The following is a 19,938-nucleotide window of genomic DNA, read 5'->3' as shown; positions in this document are numbered from 1 at the left end:
TATTCCTATCTGTGCTATAGAAGGTGAGTGATAGGAGCTCATGGAAACGCTATGTTTTCTTTGTTATGAAACTAATAAAGAGATTTGAGCTATACATTTGTTTTCTCTACTGTAAGGCCTTCCTCTCCCATTGAATAACATTGGCCTACCCTAGTACATTTAATACGTGCTACATTTTGAGTGGATTAAGGTAGAAATGCCATATTTAGACTCAGGTGAACTGTAATGTAAAATTCTCTTTAATGGGAATGTAGGAATTTTTATTCAGAATTCTGAAAATGCCACTTTTAGAAAGTTGTATTAAGGGGTTGGGTCTATTTTATCAGTACAGTTTGGCAACTTTTGTCCAATTGTCCAAATTCCTAGAATGAAGCATGTACAGTGGTTGAAGCAACTAATTATTTGTACCAAGGCACCTAAGTTTCCAAAAAGAGTTGCCGATATGCAGTTGAAAAGTCCAACAACTCCCTAATGCGTAGAGGTTGACGCTTTTCGAACATTGCCATTTTGGATTCTCGTCAGGGCCAAGACTGGATACAACTGAAAAGAGATTAAATTAAGAAAATTGCTTTGTGAGATTCTTATTGTTTTTTGTGGGCATTTATCATTCAACTAGAACCCTCATAGTTGATTTAATTTACCTCTAATATAGTATGTGTACCATCTCTGTATAGTGTAGTTACATTGAAACTCTTGCATCAAAGGAACAACAGATACTCTTGGTTGGAAAAAAACAGTCTTATTCTTCATTGGTTTTTTAAAAGGCATTGGTTCATAGTGCAACTTACATGAGTTGTCAGAGTGTTCACTGTGTTTGCGAGCACTTTTTGACTGAAGAGTGCGGTGAACGATCTTCATTTAGTCCTTCAAAGCGTTCATTCTCAGGTTTTCAATTCCTGGATTTACTGTGGAAAACATTCAATTAATTGAAGTTTTCACCTTGAGGTTTGTATCTTTATACTCAATACATTAATGGGTACGAAGAGGCTTTGGATCAATTACCCTTATGGTTGAACAGCAATAGATTTCCCAATATTAATTGCTGCTCCTGCCTAAACCTAAAAATTAGATTGCCTGATGTTGCAGTAGCTTCTGCTACATTTTCCCCTGCAGCAGCGGGACCTCTACACAACAGTGTCAGTCCTCGTGGAGCCTTCATCTGCTACAGTCTGCAGCTTGTTCCCGCTGCTGATTTTCAACTTTGAAAAAACTGACTAAGCCTGAAGGTTAAAATCTTCCCTGCGACTTCATCCAGCGTGTCCCCGACAACAACGCCCACTCCTTGGACACCGCTCGCTCCCTTGTCCTACTGAAGTCTACCTTCTCAAGTACATTTCCTCAAAATGTCTTCTAAGTCCAAAGGTGATCCAGGACCAGGTCCTATCTCACGTATCAGAACTGCACTCCATCCTGGTCGGCCTTAACTTTTTACTTTGCCCTGTTCTCGCACAAACAGATACCCACAGTTGGCACTTTGATCTTTTAGGCGCTATTTTGTAATAAACATTTTTAAAAATCATAACTCTGGCTCTCATGATTAGATTTAATTCATTCTGTTGCAATTTTATTCACTAAAATTGACTATGTTATTCTGAATTGGTTTAGGATTTTTCTTGTGTTTTCACAATATTACTATTTGTGTGCTGGATGGATACTTTACACATTGACTCTAAGTTAAGCCTGACTGCTTTTGTGCAAGCAAATAGAGGTTAATTTAGTGAATTTTGTGCTTCACCCTGTCAATGATTGTGATTGTTGCCTGAGTGGGGCTTGCATCCCCCTCAACCAATTAAGTGATTTCTTACAAAGATCCTACTTTTCAAAAACTGACTTCCAAATGGAAATGCTCACTCCTTTCTGAGGTTTGTGGGCTCCCTCCATTACTCATTGATCCTGGTCCTGAATAAATATTGTTGATTAATATTGTTCAACCAGCTGTTGAAACCCTTTGATTGTTCCTAAGATCCAGTGACAGACCATTAAAGTTGTCATAAGCTTTGGAGTGGAAGGATAGATGATGGGATTCGTATTAATATTCGTATAAATCTGTGAACAACAATACCTAAAAGAGGCGAGCCATATTAGACATCCTTGGTGTAAGAAACTGGGATAATAGTTAAGAAGGGTAAGTACCCACCTGAAGTAATAATCATAGTCCTCGTCAGGGTGAACCACTACTGTAAGTAATAAACCTGAGCTCATGCCCATGGTAGCTATGGCTCAGTGCAGACAGGTTTAACTTAGAGTCAATGTGTAAAGTACTTATGCACTACTAAAACTACAAAAAGTAAAAATGCAAAACAATAAAAATCCCAAAACCAATAAAAAAAATATAGTAAAATGTTATAAACAAAAGATTAGGAATAGCGATTTCCTAATGGCCATTTCCTGGAAATCACAATTAGGAAATAACTATTCCTAATGTATGAAACTCTTTTGTGTTTCATTAGTGATTCCTAGTGAGTCACAAATAGACCTAACTCATGCATATCAATGAGGTATGTCGCAATTTACAACCCATTAGGATTTGTTGCCATCACAGGAAAGGTGGCCTGCGGAGGTCAGCAGACCACTATGTCTGTGACTTTTTAAAAATAAAGCAATGTTTTCAATGCAGTCTGTTATCCTTAAAGGAAAACGGGATGTGTTAAAAAATAAAAAAAATAAAATGAAGTTTCATTTTTCAAGAGTAGACATATGTTAATGAATCACAATTTGGGCTTTGTACATCTGAAAAAGCATTTTTGCAGTCACAAACGGTCTAATTCTGCAAACCAGGCTGTTTGGGACCCCAAAAATGCTTAGTATATTTGGCCCAAAGTGACTCCAAAATGACAAAAATCCAATAGGGGCACTGGATATATGAATTTTTTAAGTCTTAAGTAGAAATCGCACCAAGAAGCACAAAGTGCTAATGAAAATCAATGGTTGCCGTAGAACAAGGCCTGCAATCTGACACTACCACGATGGAGAGTGGGTCAGATAGACTAACAAGGTTCGTCCTGGTCAAGGATTTTACCTTCTGACTTTAGTCCCTTAAGTTCCAATCCACTAAAGGAGTACATTTCTAAAACCTCAGGAGAGTCACTTAGAGACTCACAGAGTGGTAGGCAGAGGCCAATTGTAGGGTCCAGTCCAGGTCCAGCTGCCACTGATCAGCTAGGAAGATCCAGGAAAAGGTTTCTTGTAGCTTGTTGTGTCCCTGTAGCTTTAACAGGAGGCTAGTCTCCTGACCCTTGAAGTCCACTTCTTTGTCCTAGGTACAAGAGGGAGAGAAGGGATAGTCTTCTAGGCTCTTCTCACATTTCAGACAGCAGGTTTAGGACTCTATCGATCCCACAGGTCCAGGAGGTTTCTAAAGTGGGTCCTGGAGATGCAGGATTTATGTCTGACATAAGTTGGTGTGTGGATGCCCTAACTAATGGGGTAAAGGTTACTGGGGTTAACACTGAAATGCTAATTAGATGTTTCGCAGAAGATGGGGAACAAAATTCAGACTTAGCTTCCAAGGACTTCAGGAAAGGGGACAAATGTCATTTTCTAAAACCCATCCTTTTAAAATATTTATTACAGTGAAGTGTTCTTGTAATACTGTTTCAAAAAGTCCACAAATTAATTTTGTAGCTGTTTCCTAGGTGGAGATAATGTTTAATAAACTTAATATAATATTCCAATTATTTCCTGTGGAACATCGAATCCTTCTACAGTGATAATAGCATTTAGAGCGTTTTCACTATGAGGACATGTTTAACAATACACATTTACATGCCTTACTTTTACATACCATGCCTCCTGCCATACAGGCAATAAGGCCTACTAACAAGTGACTTATTAATATTTGAAAGGAAGGATTAGACCGGTCAAAAGGAGCTATTTGACATGTCAAATTTGCAGTTTTAAAACTGCACAGCCAGGCTACAATGGTATTACTGGAGGCATGCTTTACAGTGCCCCTGCAGTGGTTGGTACAAAGAGTGGCGCATTCCACTGGTAGAATTTAATTTACAGGGATTTATGAGTAATTCAAATATGCCAATAAGGAGTATATCAATTATACCATGATGAAAGGAGGCGCACATGCACTTTATCACTGGTTAATTGGGGTAAAGTGTAGCCAGAAAAAATAGGGTTCAGCAAAAGGCAAAACAATTCAGGGTGGCACTGCAGATAGGGCAAGTTTTCAACGTATGGGAATTTTGAGGGTGATGAAGGAAATAAGTTTACATTTCTAGAGAAAGCTGCCTGGGTGTTTAGCTATTTAGAGCTGGCCAGCATGAGTAAATATTCTTTTAAGTAATCTAATGTAAGGAAATAAGAGAGTCGCACCTGTATATCATGCACATAAAATGTATAAGGTCAAAGTCAGATCTTTTTGCTGCTGTTAATATGTGTTCCTTTTGCTATGGTGCATTCACTGGTTCACTGTGATTGCTTGTTTGACAGTACTAATCAATTAATTGAGCTTATAGCACACAACATAAGTGGAAGTATACATTTTGATCCAAATGCCATTTTCTCTCATTTGATACTGATTACTTTAAGATGCCAATCCAGTGTCATCCAACATATATGTGTATATATATATATATATATATATGTACATATGTATATATAGATAGATAGATAGATAGATAGATAGATAGATAGATAGATAGATAGATAGATATACAAAAAAGAATAGAGAACTCTGGGTAGTTCCCAAGTTTAGGTGGAGAGCAGCTCTAGTAAGGAGCACCCTGCACCACCAACGACGCTCTAGATTTGCTCACCTCAAATGTCTGTTTATCTAGCAAAGTTTTTAAGCATTGGATCAGCATAGTGCTATCCATGCCGAGCTAGATTGTGACAAAGTCTTTAGCCATTTGTACAGCAAAGTCTTTAAGCATAGGTTTGACACAGTGTCAACCTTGCCGAGCTGTAAAATTACAAAAGCTATTTACCACTCCAGGCACAGTATTACAGCTTTGCACTGGTAAAGTACCATCCAAGCCAACCTGGAATGAGTAAAAGGAACCCCTGACACGTGTTTCGCTCTCATTAGAGCTCCTCAGAGATAAAAAAATCAGTAATCTAACATGCCGCACTCCTAGAACATCTACAAAGGCACTTTATGGCGATCATTAGGGCGATCACCAATGCGTTTCAACTCTTGCGAGTCTTGCTCACGGTCTAATGACTGCTTTGTTTCCGATATATATATATATATATATATATATATACATACACATATGTATAGATAGATAGATAGATAATGGGTACACATTGATTAAGAAGTGTAACACTTCTCTAATTGCACTCACATCACCACATCTGTTAACTCTTTTAATGCTTGGGTCAACATCCTTGTCATGAAACAGCACTCTTGACACCAAAAGAAATGTGAATGCTATATAAATAATATTTTTTCTCGTTTTACCATAAACTCCGCCGCATTTTCTGCATTTTGGTGGCTCCCACATACAAATGGTGCTCTGTATAAAAATACACAATCATAAGTCAAGTCTCAGTGTATCAATACTTCACAAAGGAAACACAAATCTTAAACGTGATGTCCTGATTTTCCCTTACAGGGCCTACTCAAATAAAACACTGAAGACACATTCCTTGTACGAAGGGTTGTTGCCGCTGTTTTCTCCCTGCCTACTGTTTGTGCTTCTTACTTCCTGGGTACATTTGTCGCCTTGCGACATACTAGCCAAACAACCCCGACTGTTTCTATGGATGGTTGGAGTCACTTTTTCAAATGTAACTGTGAGTACTTAACCAGACTTTCATTATCACGGTTCGATGCTCGCCATGTTTTCCATGAAGGGTCTGCGAGACAAATGTGTTCACGTCTTTGCTGCTAGCCCCAAACCAATGTAAACTGATACTGTGCAAGAGCCTACGTAAATTAATCTGTTTTATTTAGGCATTTCTGGCTTTACCCTTCAAGTGATACTTAAGACTTTCCCTTGCACCGTTCTCTTTTTTATACGTTTGTTTATTATTTTTTTTAGAAAAATACAAGTCTCATACCGAGGTCCAGTTTGTATAACTAGTTGGCCAACAAAGTAATATAAAGGTATAACGCATGACAGCACAAAATGTAAAAGCATGAAGATACTGTCGCAGTGATGTAAATAGTGGTACAAATATTCTTCACCTCGCCCCATCCACCCCGGGAGCCCCAGCACTGTAGCCAAGTTCACATAAAGGTCTTGTAGCCTTATTTCCCCTTAGTATAATATGTTGTGTTTACACAATCAGTATTAACACACCTCTTGCCTTCATTTAAACTAGACACATCACTTTATGACTCGCGCTGTAATCTCGCCCCACCAGTAAGTCCCCATTTGACACATCTGTGGTACAGTATTGGATGTTGCTCCATACCTGCACCTTATGTCCCTATCAGTCCCAGTATAAGTGGATTACCACAAGGCCATGCGCGGAGTGGCCTTTCATCCCCCATGTGCGGATGGCGGTTGAATAATGATACTAATGTAATTTCAAGTAACAATGGTGATGAAAAGGGGATGGTGTGGATTTTCAAGGATCAATCTATTTTATGAATGGAGCATAGGGAGTTTGTCCTGGGTTTGTAGATGTGCCTCTTATATGTGGCCAGTCTGAAAAGTTCAGCCAACCATTCTTGGTGGGTAGGTGGATGTGTTTGGTGAGTGCCAATGTCCAAGGATACATATTTGTGTTACCATTCTGGCTATCAACATCACCTCCACCTTTGTGGGGTGGCTTCGTTAGTGTCTGATATTTCGCCTAATTAGTGAAGTGAAGGAGGCTAGTATTGTGTAATGTGTTCCACACAGTGGTCCATAAATGACCCAATCATGTGCAGCACAACAGAATGTGAACACTGTCAAAATCCGGTTCCGCGCATCATGAGTAGCAATCAACCTGTAGTAAACAAACCTTTAATTTATACAGGGATCAAAACCAATCCTGAAGTAAGTTGAAGTCAGAATACTTCAGTCTGACCTCTCTCAGGGCATGGTTGTGATGGTCCATAAGGTCTGACCAGTTTTCGTCTGTATACTCCACATTTAGCCTAGTCTACCAGAATATCTTAGTCTCCAGCCTAGCGCTGTTGGACTTTAGTGAATCAGGAAGGATCAGGTACATAATAGTGATGTACCGCTTGGTGCTCCCCATGTCATGATGTGTGTCTGATAGGGCGACTCAGAGAGTCACTGGGTCAGATCTGGGTTTACTTTTCAGACAACGCAGTAATTGCTGATACTGCAAGTAATGCGATAACAGCAGTGTAAATCCTGTGCAATTGACAAATATATTTCCTTCATAAAAATCCCCTATTGTATGACTCGCTCTTCCTGACTATTGGGGCCAATGAATTACTGTATGTCATATTTTAAGGCCCACGTTAGACCATAGACGCCTTCCAAGGTACAGCACTGTCAGTACCCAACAATTTGTACGCAACTCTTCATGTAGGCCACATTGCTTTCAGTGTGAGGGACATATGTTGGATGGCAGGGCCTCGTCATTGTTAAGGGTGCTGAAGCCAGGCGGCACGCCCACCACAGATTGCTCTATAAACAGCCAGACTGGTCATTCATCGTTGTCAGCCAAGTAATACATCAATTGTGATATATGGTGTGCCATGTATCACACGTATATGTATGGCAATCTCAGGCCATCGCTGTCATGTCTGCACGAAATTTTGGGGGTTAGAGTCCAGGCTTTCTGCCAGCTCAAATGAAGATTTTAATGTTTAGCATTCAAAGTGTGTTTTTTGGGTACCGGAAGTGGCATCATACCTGGACTGTCCCCATAGAGAGAATTGAAGCAAGATCCATCTGAGGAAGTCATTTTCCATTCCCTGCACCTTTCTCTTCTTTAATGATGAAGAGGAACAAACTGGCCCACAGGGCAGTTAGGTAGTGCTCGATGGTCGGGTCTCACATGTCAATGTGTAGGGAATTGTTTTTGCAATTTTGGGGCCTTTTTTTATGGCCAAGTAGTCCAGTTTTTACTGTTGATTTCACTAATATTAACACAAACATTGCCTGCAGTAAATTCAAATGCATACAGTCTCTTATTCCTTGCAAAATATCCAAACAGCTTGTCTTTACGTATTCAAAACTGCCTGATTTGCAAATGTGTAACACGTTTCTAGCTATCTGGTTCGCTAATGGAAGCCCTTTTTATTTAGGTGCCCAGACCTAATTTTTTGCCCACTCAGACCCTGATGATGATGAAAATTTAGTTAAAAATGCTAGTACATGGCTTTTGGGCACATCATGCACAACTTAACACTCACGGAGAGTAAATACAAACGCATCCGGTAACCCGTAATAGAATAGTCCAACATGGAATTCTCCTACTAAACCCCACAACGCCTCAGAACAATAAGGGCCAGATTTAAGAGAAAATGAGGGTGCGCTTCGCTTTGCCAAATTTGGCAGCGTTGCACAGCAATATTTTCAAAGCGCAGGACTGTGCCATATTTACTGGAATACAGCGCACCCCTATATTTCCCCCTACGCCGGCACTAAATATGCTGCTTTGCGCCAACACAGCAACCCTTGCACCATAGTGCAAGGATGGCTGCATTGAGGGGGAGATTGTTTTTGTGCAGGAAGGAGCACCTTCCTGCACAAAAACCATCTTAAATGGCGATTTTCTCTTTCTATGTGTGCAGCACACATAGAAAGAGCAAAAAAACTAGGAGAAATGAAAGCGTTTCTCCTCGTTGTGCCAAATCTAACACCACCCTTGGGGTGGCATTAGATTTGGGCGCTGACTCAGGTTTAAGAAAACTTGTAAATCTGGGGCAGCATCGAAATGCAATGGGTGTTACTGTGGCACGCCCACAGCAACACCCACTGGACACCTCTTCCCTGCAAAGTGCTGCTTGTGAAGGGGCTGTATTTACAAGGTGGCATTAAGCACCATCACCAGAGCCATACAGATACCTCCCCGAACTCCTTTTACTGCCAATCACCTTCCCACTCCTTCCCACCTCTCCCAAGTTAATGACAAGACATTTTTTTTATTAAAAGTTATTTAATGCTGGATAGCAGCAATTGTATTGATGCAAAGACATAGGGGGTCATTACAACCTCGGCGGTCTTTTTACAAGACCGCCGAGGGACCGCCGTGCTGAAGACCGCCAGTGGTGGCGGTTTTCCGCTCGGCGTATTATGACTGTTGGCAGCTCTGTGTCATTTTTCCGACGGAGTGCTGCCAACAGCCATACTGACGGGCGGCGGGGAAGTGGAGGTTGCTCCACCTCCACCGCCACGCCAACAGAACACCGCCCACCGAATCACGTTCTGTGATTCGGCGCGGCGGTGTTCTGTTGGCGGTGTTCTGTTGGCGGTGTGGTGTCGGCAGAGCTGCCCCCATGGCTCCCGTTCCCTCCCGGAGGATCGACGGAACAGGTAAGTCGATCGTCCGTTAGGGGAGGGGGGTGGGGGGGTGTTGTGTGTTGTGTGGGTGCATGGGGGTGTGCGTGGGTGTATGTAGAGGGGGTGTGTGAGTGCGTGTATGCTTGCGGGGGTGTTGCGTGTTTTGGGAATGAGTGCGTGTATGTCTGTAGGTATGTCTGTATGGATGTGTGCGTGTATGTTTGAATATGGGTGTGCGTGTCTGACTGTGTGTGTGGATGTTGGCATGTATGTCGGTGTGTGTGCGTGTATGTGTGTTGGTGGTGCCTGCGTGCGTGTCGGGTGTGTATGTGTAAGGTAATGTCGGGGGTCAGGGTGGGGAGGGGGTCCTGCCACCTTTGGGGGGTGGCAGGAGTGGTGGGGGTTGTAGGGGAGGGAGTCGGGGTGGGGGTGGGGGAGACCCCTATCAGTGCCAGGGAAGGATTTCCTGGCACTGATAGTGCTTACCGCCATGGATTTCATGGCGGTTCCTACCGCTGGAAATCCACGGCGGTAAGCCGGGTCAAAATACCGGCGGCGGTATTGTCACGGCCGCCGGGCTGGAGACCCAGGTCTCCAGCCCAGCAGTCGTCTCCGCCCTGGCGGCCGGAACGGAGAAGCAGCAGATGACCATGGCAGTAACCGCCATGGTCATAATCCTCAAAAAAAGACCGCCAGCCTGTTGGCGGTCTTACCGCCACTTTAACACCGTCCACCAGGGTTGTAATGACCCCCATAATGTGCCAAAGTCCATGTCATCTAATATTTTGTGCTTACTTGTGTTCTTTAAAAATAAAAATAATTACACAAAAATACTAGTACAGTCTATCTCAAAACATGCTACATAAAAAAACAAGCAGTTGTCACCACGTTTATCTCACAGGGCTATTTCTTGCTAGAAGAGATAAGGCAGGGCAACTGATGTAATCTGGGTATGGAATGGGGCCTCATCCCTAGCGCATTCAAAAGAGAGTTAGCAAAACTTTGATAAAGGGAACTGGGTAACAATTTATAATCTATAAACAGAGTTACAGATCTTCTCCACCTGCATTGTAAATACCTGACAAAGAAAACTGTGTAATAGAAACTAAAAACTAGATCACTCACACAAAAATCCCACAGGTTGGCACAAGTCCACGACCTTTTGGTAATTTATACTGGGACAAGGCTCTGTTGTGATTCCCCACCACAAACCTTTTCATTTCATTGTCTTTGTCCCCATAGAAAGCAGCATTTTGACAAACGATTGGATCTTGGTATTTTGCTTGCATTTATATTAAGACAAAAGCATATTTTGGTTTAATTACGTAGTTTTTGTGACTGATTGCCTTCCAGCTCTTTCATTTCTTATTATTTACCCGCTCAGGCTGTAGGGCAGGCAGCCATGTGTGCAGAAAGAAAAAGTATGACATGAGTCACTGTACAAATTTGACAAATTATAAACTTATTTGCCTGAGATAATTGTTACTCATGCAAAAAAAAAAATAGGAAGGCACGCTCTGGTATTTCGTAAATTAAAAAGTATCCTTCAGAGTTGCCTTTAAAAGGTATAGCTTCAACAAAGTGTTTTCTTAAAATGTACTATAAAAACCATAACGATGTTCTCTTCTCGATGGGAGAATCCCCTAAACCTCCTTTGATCTGTTTTACTCGCTTGCTTCGCTCTTTTTGCTTGGGAAAAATTTTACGCAGCCACCACTATGCAGCTGTGAATTTTCACCACTTGCCATTGCACACCACCAAAACTTTTAATAACCTGTTAATCACTGCACCTCCATCACGCGTCATTTTACCACTCCATTAGACGAGGCTCATCTGCAGAACTCAATACAACACTGCATTTCATCTAATCCATACCATAAAACAAAATACACAAACGTAACACCAGGCATTTGCCAGAAGATACAGCTTGCATAGTTGAACACTAGAATGTAAACGACCATCCAACAAACTGTACATCTCACAAACGTATGCTCACTGTACTCCACAAATCCCTAGTCAGTCCTACACCCCACATCATACTGAATCGTACCACAGTATTTCACACAAAACTCACAACAAAGCAACTCAATTTCTCATCGTCCCCTCAACACGAAGAAATCTCCAAAGCACAACTCCTTTTTCCGCGACACCTCACCGTACATCTTATGCCACTAGAAGGAATTACAACACCAACACGACATCATGCAGCATCTCACCACATCACACCCTACCACATTCAACAACCGATCCCATTCCATATAGCACCACACCACCTCTCAGAATATCAAACCACTCCACTCCATGCTCAGATCATCCCACCCCATCACACCTAACCACTTTTGCCAGCCAGAATAGTTCTTTTCAGGAATGTTTAAACAGGTTGAGAGCCTGGATTTGTATACCACTAACTCTCCTATATGGACCAATAGAAGTGAAATATCAGCTCTCGAACCATTTGTCATTTAGGCCCAGATATATGAAAGCTTAACGCCGGGTTTGCGTACCTTTTGTAACTCTTATGTGTTTTACTGAGATTGACTATCCAATGCAAATCAGGAATTGTGATGCATGGTTTCCCAAAGTTGCATTATTTGCTACTTTGTGTTACTTTGCGTCAATAGGGCATTCAATAGCTGGTACATTGGTGTTTCGATGCAACCACTCATGGGTTTCTACAAACTTTCTACAAACATTCATAACCATGGATTAGTGCCAAAACATTATACCTCCTAGGGGCAGGAGTAGCAAGGAGAAATGTAATTTCTCTTCTTTTTTCCTACTTTCACTATGTGCTGCATTGTACAGTATACATACAAAGTAGGAAAAGTGCTAAAAGTGTAGTTTTCGCACTGGAAGGGTCCTATTCCAATACAAAAACTATTCTTTATAGAATTCACATATCTTCAGACCTACAAAGCATGGACATTTAGGAGATGCCAGGGGTCGCAGCTGTGACCCCTAGCTTGCCCCTTGTGACCCCTGGCAGTGCCTTTGCGCCCCCTGGCCTCAGAGGTGGCAAAATGCAATGCCTGAAACACAGGGGCAGCTGACCTTATGGATGTAAGTTTTGGCTTCACTATCCTGGTTTCTGTAAAAATTTGTATTACACAAATAGTGAATAATATTATTCACTGTTAGTATAATTAAAAAAATGGAGTACTATTAGCTGGAATATGACACTGTCTGGCAGCTAAGGCAAGTAAAAATGCTTTTAAATATATGTTGTACGCATACTTGCGGGTTAGAGTGCTTATGTGAGAGTGTTTGAATGTTTGTGTATGTGTAAGCGTGTGTGTGTGAGACAAAGTAAAGGTCAAATGAAATGTGATCAGGGGCGGCTCCTCCATTAGGGCAGAGAAGTGTTGTCCCATGCCAGCAGCGGCAGCTGCAAAACCTCTAAAAGAAATCGATAATAACTTAGTTTATTATCGTTTTCTTCTAGAGGGCCGGCGCCACGTGGTGACAAGCAATGAGAGCGCAAGTGTGTTTGGCCGGCCAGCCGTCTCGGGCCGGCCAAACACGCATGCGCAGTAGGCTCTCTACAGCCCAGCAAAACAAAGTGGCCGGGCTGGAGAGAGCCTGCACAGGCTCACAGTCTGCCTGGGCGCGCCCTGGTTGGGTGCTCCTAGCCAATCGTGACGTGCTCTGAGCAGTGTCAGGATTGGCCGCAAGTCAGGCTGGGAGCCTGTGCCTACAGCCCGCTGCAGCAGAGGAGACAGAGGAGCGGTGCGGCCTGCGTGCAGGTAAGTTTACTTTTTTAATTGTATTAATATCCCCCCGCCACCACCTCTGCTGCCCCCCCTGCTCGCCGCCCAGCCCCATATAAGACCCACAACTAGCGACTGCATGTGATGTCACTTCCACTACCCATGGGATTTTGGTGAATTGACACCCATGGCACAAAGATTTTATTTTTGTCAGCTTTGTTTTGTGAAGTTCTCAACATTCTTACTTTGTGAAGTTTCCTGGCATACTTTTGCTCATTAAAATTTCTCCCTTCCTAGTGAGATAAATATCACTGCATTGCAAGATAATTATCACTAGCAGCATTTTCCTGTCCATATTTAAATTGCGCAGAGCTTTTCTAAGCACAGTGGTAAAATGATATAGATTTTTATACAAATTAAACTTTCGCTGAGCTTTTCTGTGCACTTTAGCATTGTGCAGAACAAGGTTTTTTTGGGGGGGATGTGTACATTACAGTGCTTAATTTGTAAATGGAAAGGTGCCAGTGCCCAAAGCTGTTCTCTTAAACACGTGGCTGCTGCAATTAAATGTGCGAGCACGGAATACTGAGGCAGCGTAATCCTGAAGCCATCTAAGGCCTCTTCAATCCACTTAAAGCCACTCCTGCCCCTCCAGCTCACTCTTGCAGCTTTCTACTTTCTCCCATTGTGAAGCTTTTTCGTTTTTCTCCTATCTGGCTTTCCCATATGTGCCTTTTGCTCGCAGTAAATGCTTTAGGCAGAAAAATAGACGCAGGCCCTCAAAAATAAGTGCCAGTGCTCCGTACTGGAAACAACAAGCACAAATTAAGCTCTGGTACATTATGCAGAATCATTTTGTCAGTGTACAGTAAAGACCAATGCTCTCTTCTTGAATGTGACAAGTGTCTATTTTCATTCGGAAGTGCCGAAGTGAAAAAATGTGCAAGATGCAAAGGTTTCAATGAATCTTCATGAAGGGTGCAAAAAATATTTTTGAATCTCTCTTACCTGTCTGTAAGACCGAACCCTCCACTGGAAAACGCCCTGCAGAGCTCGGTATTTCTTACATTCATGTTTAGTTAGCAGACCGCCAGATCCTTTCATTTTTCCTACTCTTTTTATTTGATTTTTCCAACATCTGTGTAATTTCACACTTCACATTAAAGTCAAATTGTGTACAACCTCTCCTCCCTCTCCCCACGCCTCCCTGTGGACTATAAAGGGAGTGCCTTTTCCACGACACTTCAAATCGTGTAGATCGTGGAGTGTGCAGTCCAGGCCCCCAAGACTTTCTGCCGTTTTTCAGGGCTGCCTCTGGATTCGTACACATATCGTTCAGCAGGAAGGAATAGTCCATCCTGCAAGTACATTCCGCCAATGGCGGGGTGCCCTCTCCTCTCCAGTGCTTAGCAGTGTCCCTTTTCGCAAGAGGGTGACCAGTGCTTAATTTGAGCCGTGGTTTCCGGTGTGGGCCACTGGCACTTATTTTTGAGGGCCGGCACTTATTGTTCTGCCTCAAGCATTTACTGAGAGCAAAAGACACATATGGAAAAGAAAGGAGGGAGAGAAAAACGGAAAAGCGTCACAAAGGTAGAAAACAGAAAGCTGCAAGAGTGAGCTGAAGAGGCAGGGAGTGACTGTAAATGGATTAATGAGAACCGAGATGGCTTTAGAATTACACTGCCTGAATATTCTGTGCTCGCATTTTTCATTGCAGCAGCCGCGTGATCCAGAGGAGAGCGTTGGGCTCCGGCACGTTTTTATTTACAAATTAAGCACTGGAGGAGACCCAATTTACCAGCAATCTAGTGTATCTGCTGCCGCCCCATTCCTCCATTAGTCCCAATATCACCATTTTATGTTCAGGTACCACCAACCGGCCTACTATTAGGGAAAAACTATCACAAACGGTGTACCAGTACCCACTGCACATTCCCGTATAAAGTGGAAAAATCTGCTCCTTTGTTGCTTGCACCGTAGGCATCGAGGGTCAGGACTCTGCTTCATTTTGCTCAATCTCATGGGACTGTAATACACCCTATGTAGGTACTTGAGCTGAATTAGTCGCAGCCTCATGGAGACCACCAGTCATCTGGGGACCATCCAGGCCTCCACCCAGTCGTCCTCTTCCAGTGCTCCCACATCCCACTCCCATCGCTCTCTCAGTGCCGCCATCGGCTCTGGGGTATTGTGTACTAGTGCGGGATATATTGGGAGGTCCCCTTTCACCGTATCTGAGACACTGTGATCGGTGCCTCCAGGTCCAGAAGAGCCTGTAGACTTTCTCAGTGTTGGTTGAGTGAATGGCGCAATTGTAAATTGCGACAGAACTGCACTATATTCATTTTGTATGTGTCTTTGACATATTGAAACGCGCATACTGAGCTGTCCCCCGTATATCCTCTAATTTAGAAATGTCTACACCGGCCCATGCGTGGAAACCTTGCAGGGTTGCTGTGTGCCTGAGCCATTTCCCGCCAGGATGGGTAGTTTTGTAGAGCATATATAAGTAGGGTTAGGGATATCATTTTAACTAGTGCTTCTCCACTGGCTATGTTAAGAGGGAGTTCTTCTCAGATATCCATGTTTCGCTGCTCCCAGGAGACCAGGGGTGAAACATTCCTGTCCCAAACCCTCTCTCTGATGTGTGTTATGTCCATACCCGGATATTTAGGCCCATATTTATACTTGGTTTGCGCTGAATTTTTTACTTTAATTCAGCGCAAACCTAACTCCATATTTATACTTTGGCGCTAGACACGTCTAGCGCCAAATAGATGGAGTTAACATTGTTTTCTGGACGTGAAACCCTACCTTGCATCAATGAGATGCAAGGTAGGCGTTCCCGTCCAGAAAAGGACGATATGGCCTTAGAGCCATATTTATTCTTCGTGCTAAAATCAAGCACAGAGGGATGGGGGCCTTAAATAAAATCTTGCTTAGCGCCATTATTTAATGCCTGGGTATGGGCAGGCATTAGGGGACCTGTAGACATATTTCCATGGTAAGAGACCATAGAAAGAGCCCCAGGTGCCCTATATATATATATATATATATATATATATATATATATATATATATATACATATATATATATATATATATATATATATATATATATATATATACATATATATATATATATATTCCCTGCGTGAAAAAAAAAATATATATATGTATATATATACATATATATATATATATATATATATATATATACATATATATATTTTTTTTTTCACGCCTGGGGCCCTGACTTGGGGCCCCCTGCATGGCGCTGGCCCCAATGGCCATGCTCAGGAGACATTTGTCCCCTGGGCATGGCCATTGGGGTGGTGGGCATGGCTCCTGTCTTTACTAAGACAGGAGCCATGTCCATGGGGGTTGTGCACCAGAAAATGGCGCTACACTGCTTAGAAGCATTTTTTTTTTGCCTCTAAACAGTGTAGCGCCATAATTCGGCACACAAGCTCCGGTTTCCCCTACGCCTCCCCCACCCTGTTTGCATCCTTTACAAGGACGCTAACAGGGCATTAGCACCGGCTAGCGCCATTCCATAAATATGGCGCCCGGCCGGCGTCTTGGAATGGCACTAGCCAGCGCTATACTTTTTCACGCAAAACTGTGCTAACGCAGTTTTGAGTGAAAAATCTGGGCCCTAATGTGGTGATCAGGCCAGTTTAGTTTGATATGTGGTCAAATGTCATGTACCTCAGTTAATGGAATGTTTGTGGATTTACTTCAGTTGACTTTCAATCCTGATCCATTGGTGTATACTTGTAGTATGCGCATCAAACGGGGCAGGAAGGACTCCTGGTCATTGATGCAGACTAGGACTTCATCAGCGTACAACAAAATACTGTCTTCAGGGGCCACCTAAAACCACTGAACTGTGCATCCTGTCTAAACCACCCGCCAGTGGTTCCATCACAATAGCCTTGCTGCTACCACACTCAATGGTGAACTTCAGTGATAGCTCCCTGTTCCCTCTGTTTCTCGCCCATGGTCTAGAATAGTGTACAGATACATAGCTGTGAAAGCTTGCCAAAATGCATGCACTCGAACAAGCAGAACATGAAGTTCCCCCGTGGAGCATCAAAGGCTTTATCGAAGTCAAAGGAAACGAGGGCCCTATGTTCCCGGGACCCAGCTGACTGCAATGTCTACATTCCTAATAGGGTACCTCTATTTCAAAAACCCTCAATCTTCAAACCATGTCAGCAATAATCACTTCAATCAGGGGCAACCTACCAATCTGAGACCTGAGTCTGACCATCAGTAGACCAAGTGGTTAGTGAATGCTGTGATACATAAAAGGTGCACAACATGCAGACCATGGCTTCATTAGCCCTACTACACAGAAAGAAATGGCCTCCTTGACTTCTGTTTGAATTGTATAATACGGCAGTAACCAAGGTTGAGTGGGCCCCTCATGCCCCTGGGCTCTGGTGTCACTGCACCTTCTGCACCAATGAAAGCCACTGGCATAACAAAGGCCCCCGCAGTCCCCCGCAGTGCGGGGGGCACCCGAGCTCCAGGAGCCCCCCTCAGCACAGTACGCTGTGCAAGGGCGGCGTGCACCTGGCCTGAGAGCTCCTGACTCGGTGGGGTGGGGGCCCCTCCATGCACTTTGCAGGGGGAGGGGGTGCTCAGTTTTCGTTACGTCACTGATGGAAGCTACACCCTTGCAGTCTTACATATTATTCATCAGAGCCGGATCTAATAACTTCAATTATATTATAAGCCCCTGGTCTCCGGATTTCCCACTTTCTATAAGGTTTTCATAACAATATGACACATGATTGTAATTCATTTTGAAAAATAAAAACGTTATAGGGGCTCATTAAGAGCGCTGCAGGAATCCCCAACTGGGCGCAGATTGTCGATGTGATGAACTGTGTGTGGCTTTGAGAAGCATTCGAGTTATTTATTATTATTATTTTTTTGGTTGCTGGACAGCAGCCTTCACTTTTCGTTGTGGCTATAAATCTCTTTTTTCTTTGACGAACTTAGCCTCCTTTTTTTGCTTTTCAAAGGCTGTTTAATCGGTAGCATCTGCCCTGTTTGCAGCATGTGATGTGCAGTCACTGTGTTCCATTACAGTACATTTTGTAATTATGTCCGGGCAGAAGATTCAGTAATCACAGTTTTCAGCAATTAGGACTTTGCTTAATAGAACCAGATGCATCCATCCATCTTTTGTCCTGAGCTGATGTATATAAATAAATCATACGGTGTAATTGCTTTACCTACCCCTATTAGCAATGGCATCCAGTCGCATCCATTTAAATTCTGTGTTTAGCCTCTGGGAAGTTTTGTAAATGGACAGGAACCCCCTTCTATTGAGGAAGCTGAAAATGGGATGCTCGATTGGGAGAACATTGCATTTGAAACTCTTTCGCTTCTTGGTAAAATGAATTATTGTGAGGGGATTCAGTAAAAATGTATATATTTAAGCATAGAAATGAGAGCAAACATTTTTTTTGTGATACATGAGCCCTTTTTCTTAGCGGTTGACTCATAAGTCTCAGCATATGTACAAATGTGAGCATATTTCTCTTCTTAAGCTATGGGCAATTGTCATACAATCTGTCACATAATGTCTGTCATTCAGGTGACCAGGCATCATGCCTTGGACATGGAAAATGCAAGGTACTTTTAGATATGTGCCGTCGACCATGTAGAACCCACAATTGGTTGTTTCTTGACTTTCGATCTGGGTATTTGGTGGACACAGGGCGAGTCCTACTCCACATACTAAAGATCAGGGTTGGAATGGGACAAAAGATAGGCACGGGCACCAAAATAAAAGTGGCCCAGGTTAGCAGACCATGGGCCAGATGTAGCAAAGGTTTTTACCCATTCTGTGTCTATGGGAAAAAGTGTTCGTACATATGGCCCCATATGTACAAAAAGCGGCCCACGTTTGAGAATCAGACCAGCTTTGAGCTGTAAAGACACTCTGTATGGGTATTCCACAAGGTACAGGAGACTGAATGCATTTGTGCTTGCTGCAGGTAAGGTGTGGGGTGATAGCATGGAAATCAACAGGTAAAAAATGGCAGACTTGGCCAAATAACTGGCCCGCAAGTTGCTAAAAACACGAGGTCCATGCTGACCTGTCAGTCCAGCCCATTGGGCTCTGCCTGATTGCCCTGTACGCCCTGATAAGGGTGTTATATACTAAGGGGCGTATTCATGAGTCGGTTTGCCTTGCATGTGCACCGCCCAACATGTTACATGCGCGGCATAAACTTTAAACGCGATTTATGAAACCACGCACTGTCCACTTTATGTGGCCCTAAGTGGCCCATATAAATCTGGAGCAAGGCAATGCAGCGCAAATTGCTGTGCTGCCTTACACTACCCTGGGAAGGGGTCCCATGGGCGTTGCGTGGGTGTTCCAATACAACTCCCATGAATTTTGATGCATTCCCAGATTTTCCAGAACTGAATAACCTGGGAATGCGCCAGAATACTATGCCTTCCCAGTGGAGACATAAGAAGGAGAAATATCTTTATTTCTCCTTGTTACTTCCTCTCTCTATTTGCGCTGCATTCTCCAGCACACATAACAAGAGGAAAATGCCTGAGGGGATTGTTTTCGTGCAGGAAGGTGGGCCTTCCAGCAAAACAAAACAAAAAAATCCTGCATGCAACACAGGCACCCTTGCGTTGGCGCTAGGCTGCCAAAAAGACCGCAGCGCAGGAGAAAAGGCAGGCATGTGCTTTATTGACATAAATACAGGGCATTCCTGCACTTTCCCTGTCATGTAGTGCAGCACTGCGTGACAGATCCTAAGCAAGTCCCTAATGATCTGCGGTGGGCACTCACGTAGTGCAAAGCAATGCCAAACATT

General features: G+C 43.1%; 1 protein-coding gene across 1 annotated transcript in view; it reads left to right on the top strand.

Annotated features, from left to right (window-relative positions):
• The window catches only part of LOC138276821 (ethanolaminephosphotransferase 1-like), a 355,017-nt gene that overhangs the window by 260,008 nt on the left and 75,071 nt on the right, over positions 1-19,938 (top strand). Inside the window, exon 8 of the mRNA XM_069219207.1 lies at positions 5,571-5,751. Coding sequence (XP_069075308.1) covers positions 5,571-5,751 — 181 coding nt within the window. The remainder of the gene's footprint in view (positions 1-5,570; positions 5,752-19,938) is intronic.

Source organism: Pleurodeles waltl, chromosome 2_2 (genome assembly GCF_031143425.1).
Source record: "Pleurodeles waltl isolate 20211129_DDA chromosome 2_2, aPleWal1.hap1.20221129, whole genome shotgun sequence".
NCBI lineage: Eukaryota > Metazoa > Chordata > Amphibia > Caudata > Salamandridae > Pleurodeles > Pleurodeles waltl.
Note: the sequence above shows the minus strand (reverse complement) of the source record. Positions and strands in the feature narration are given on the sequence as shown.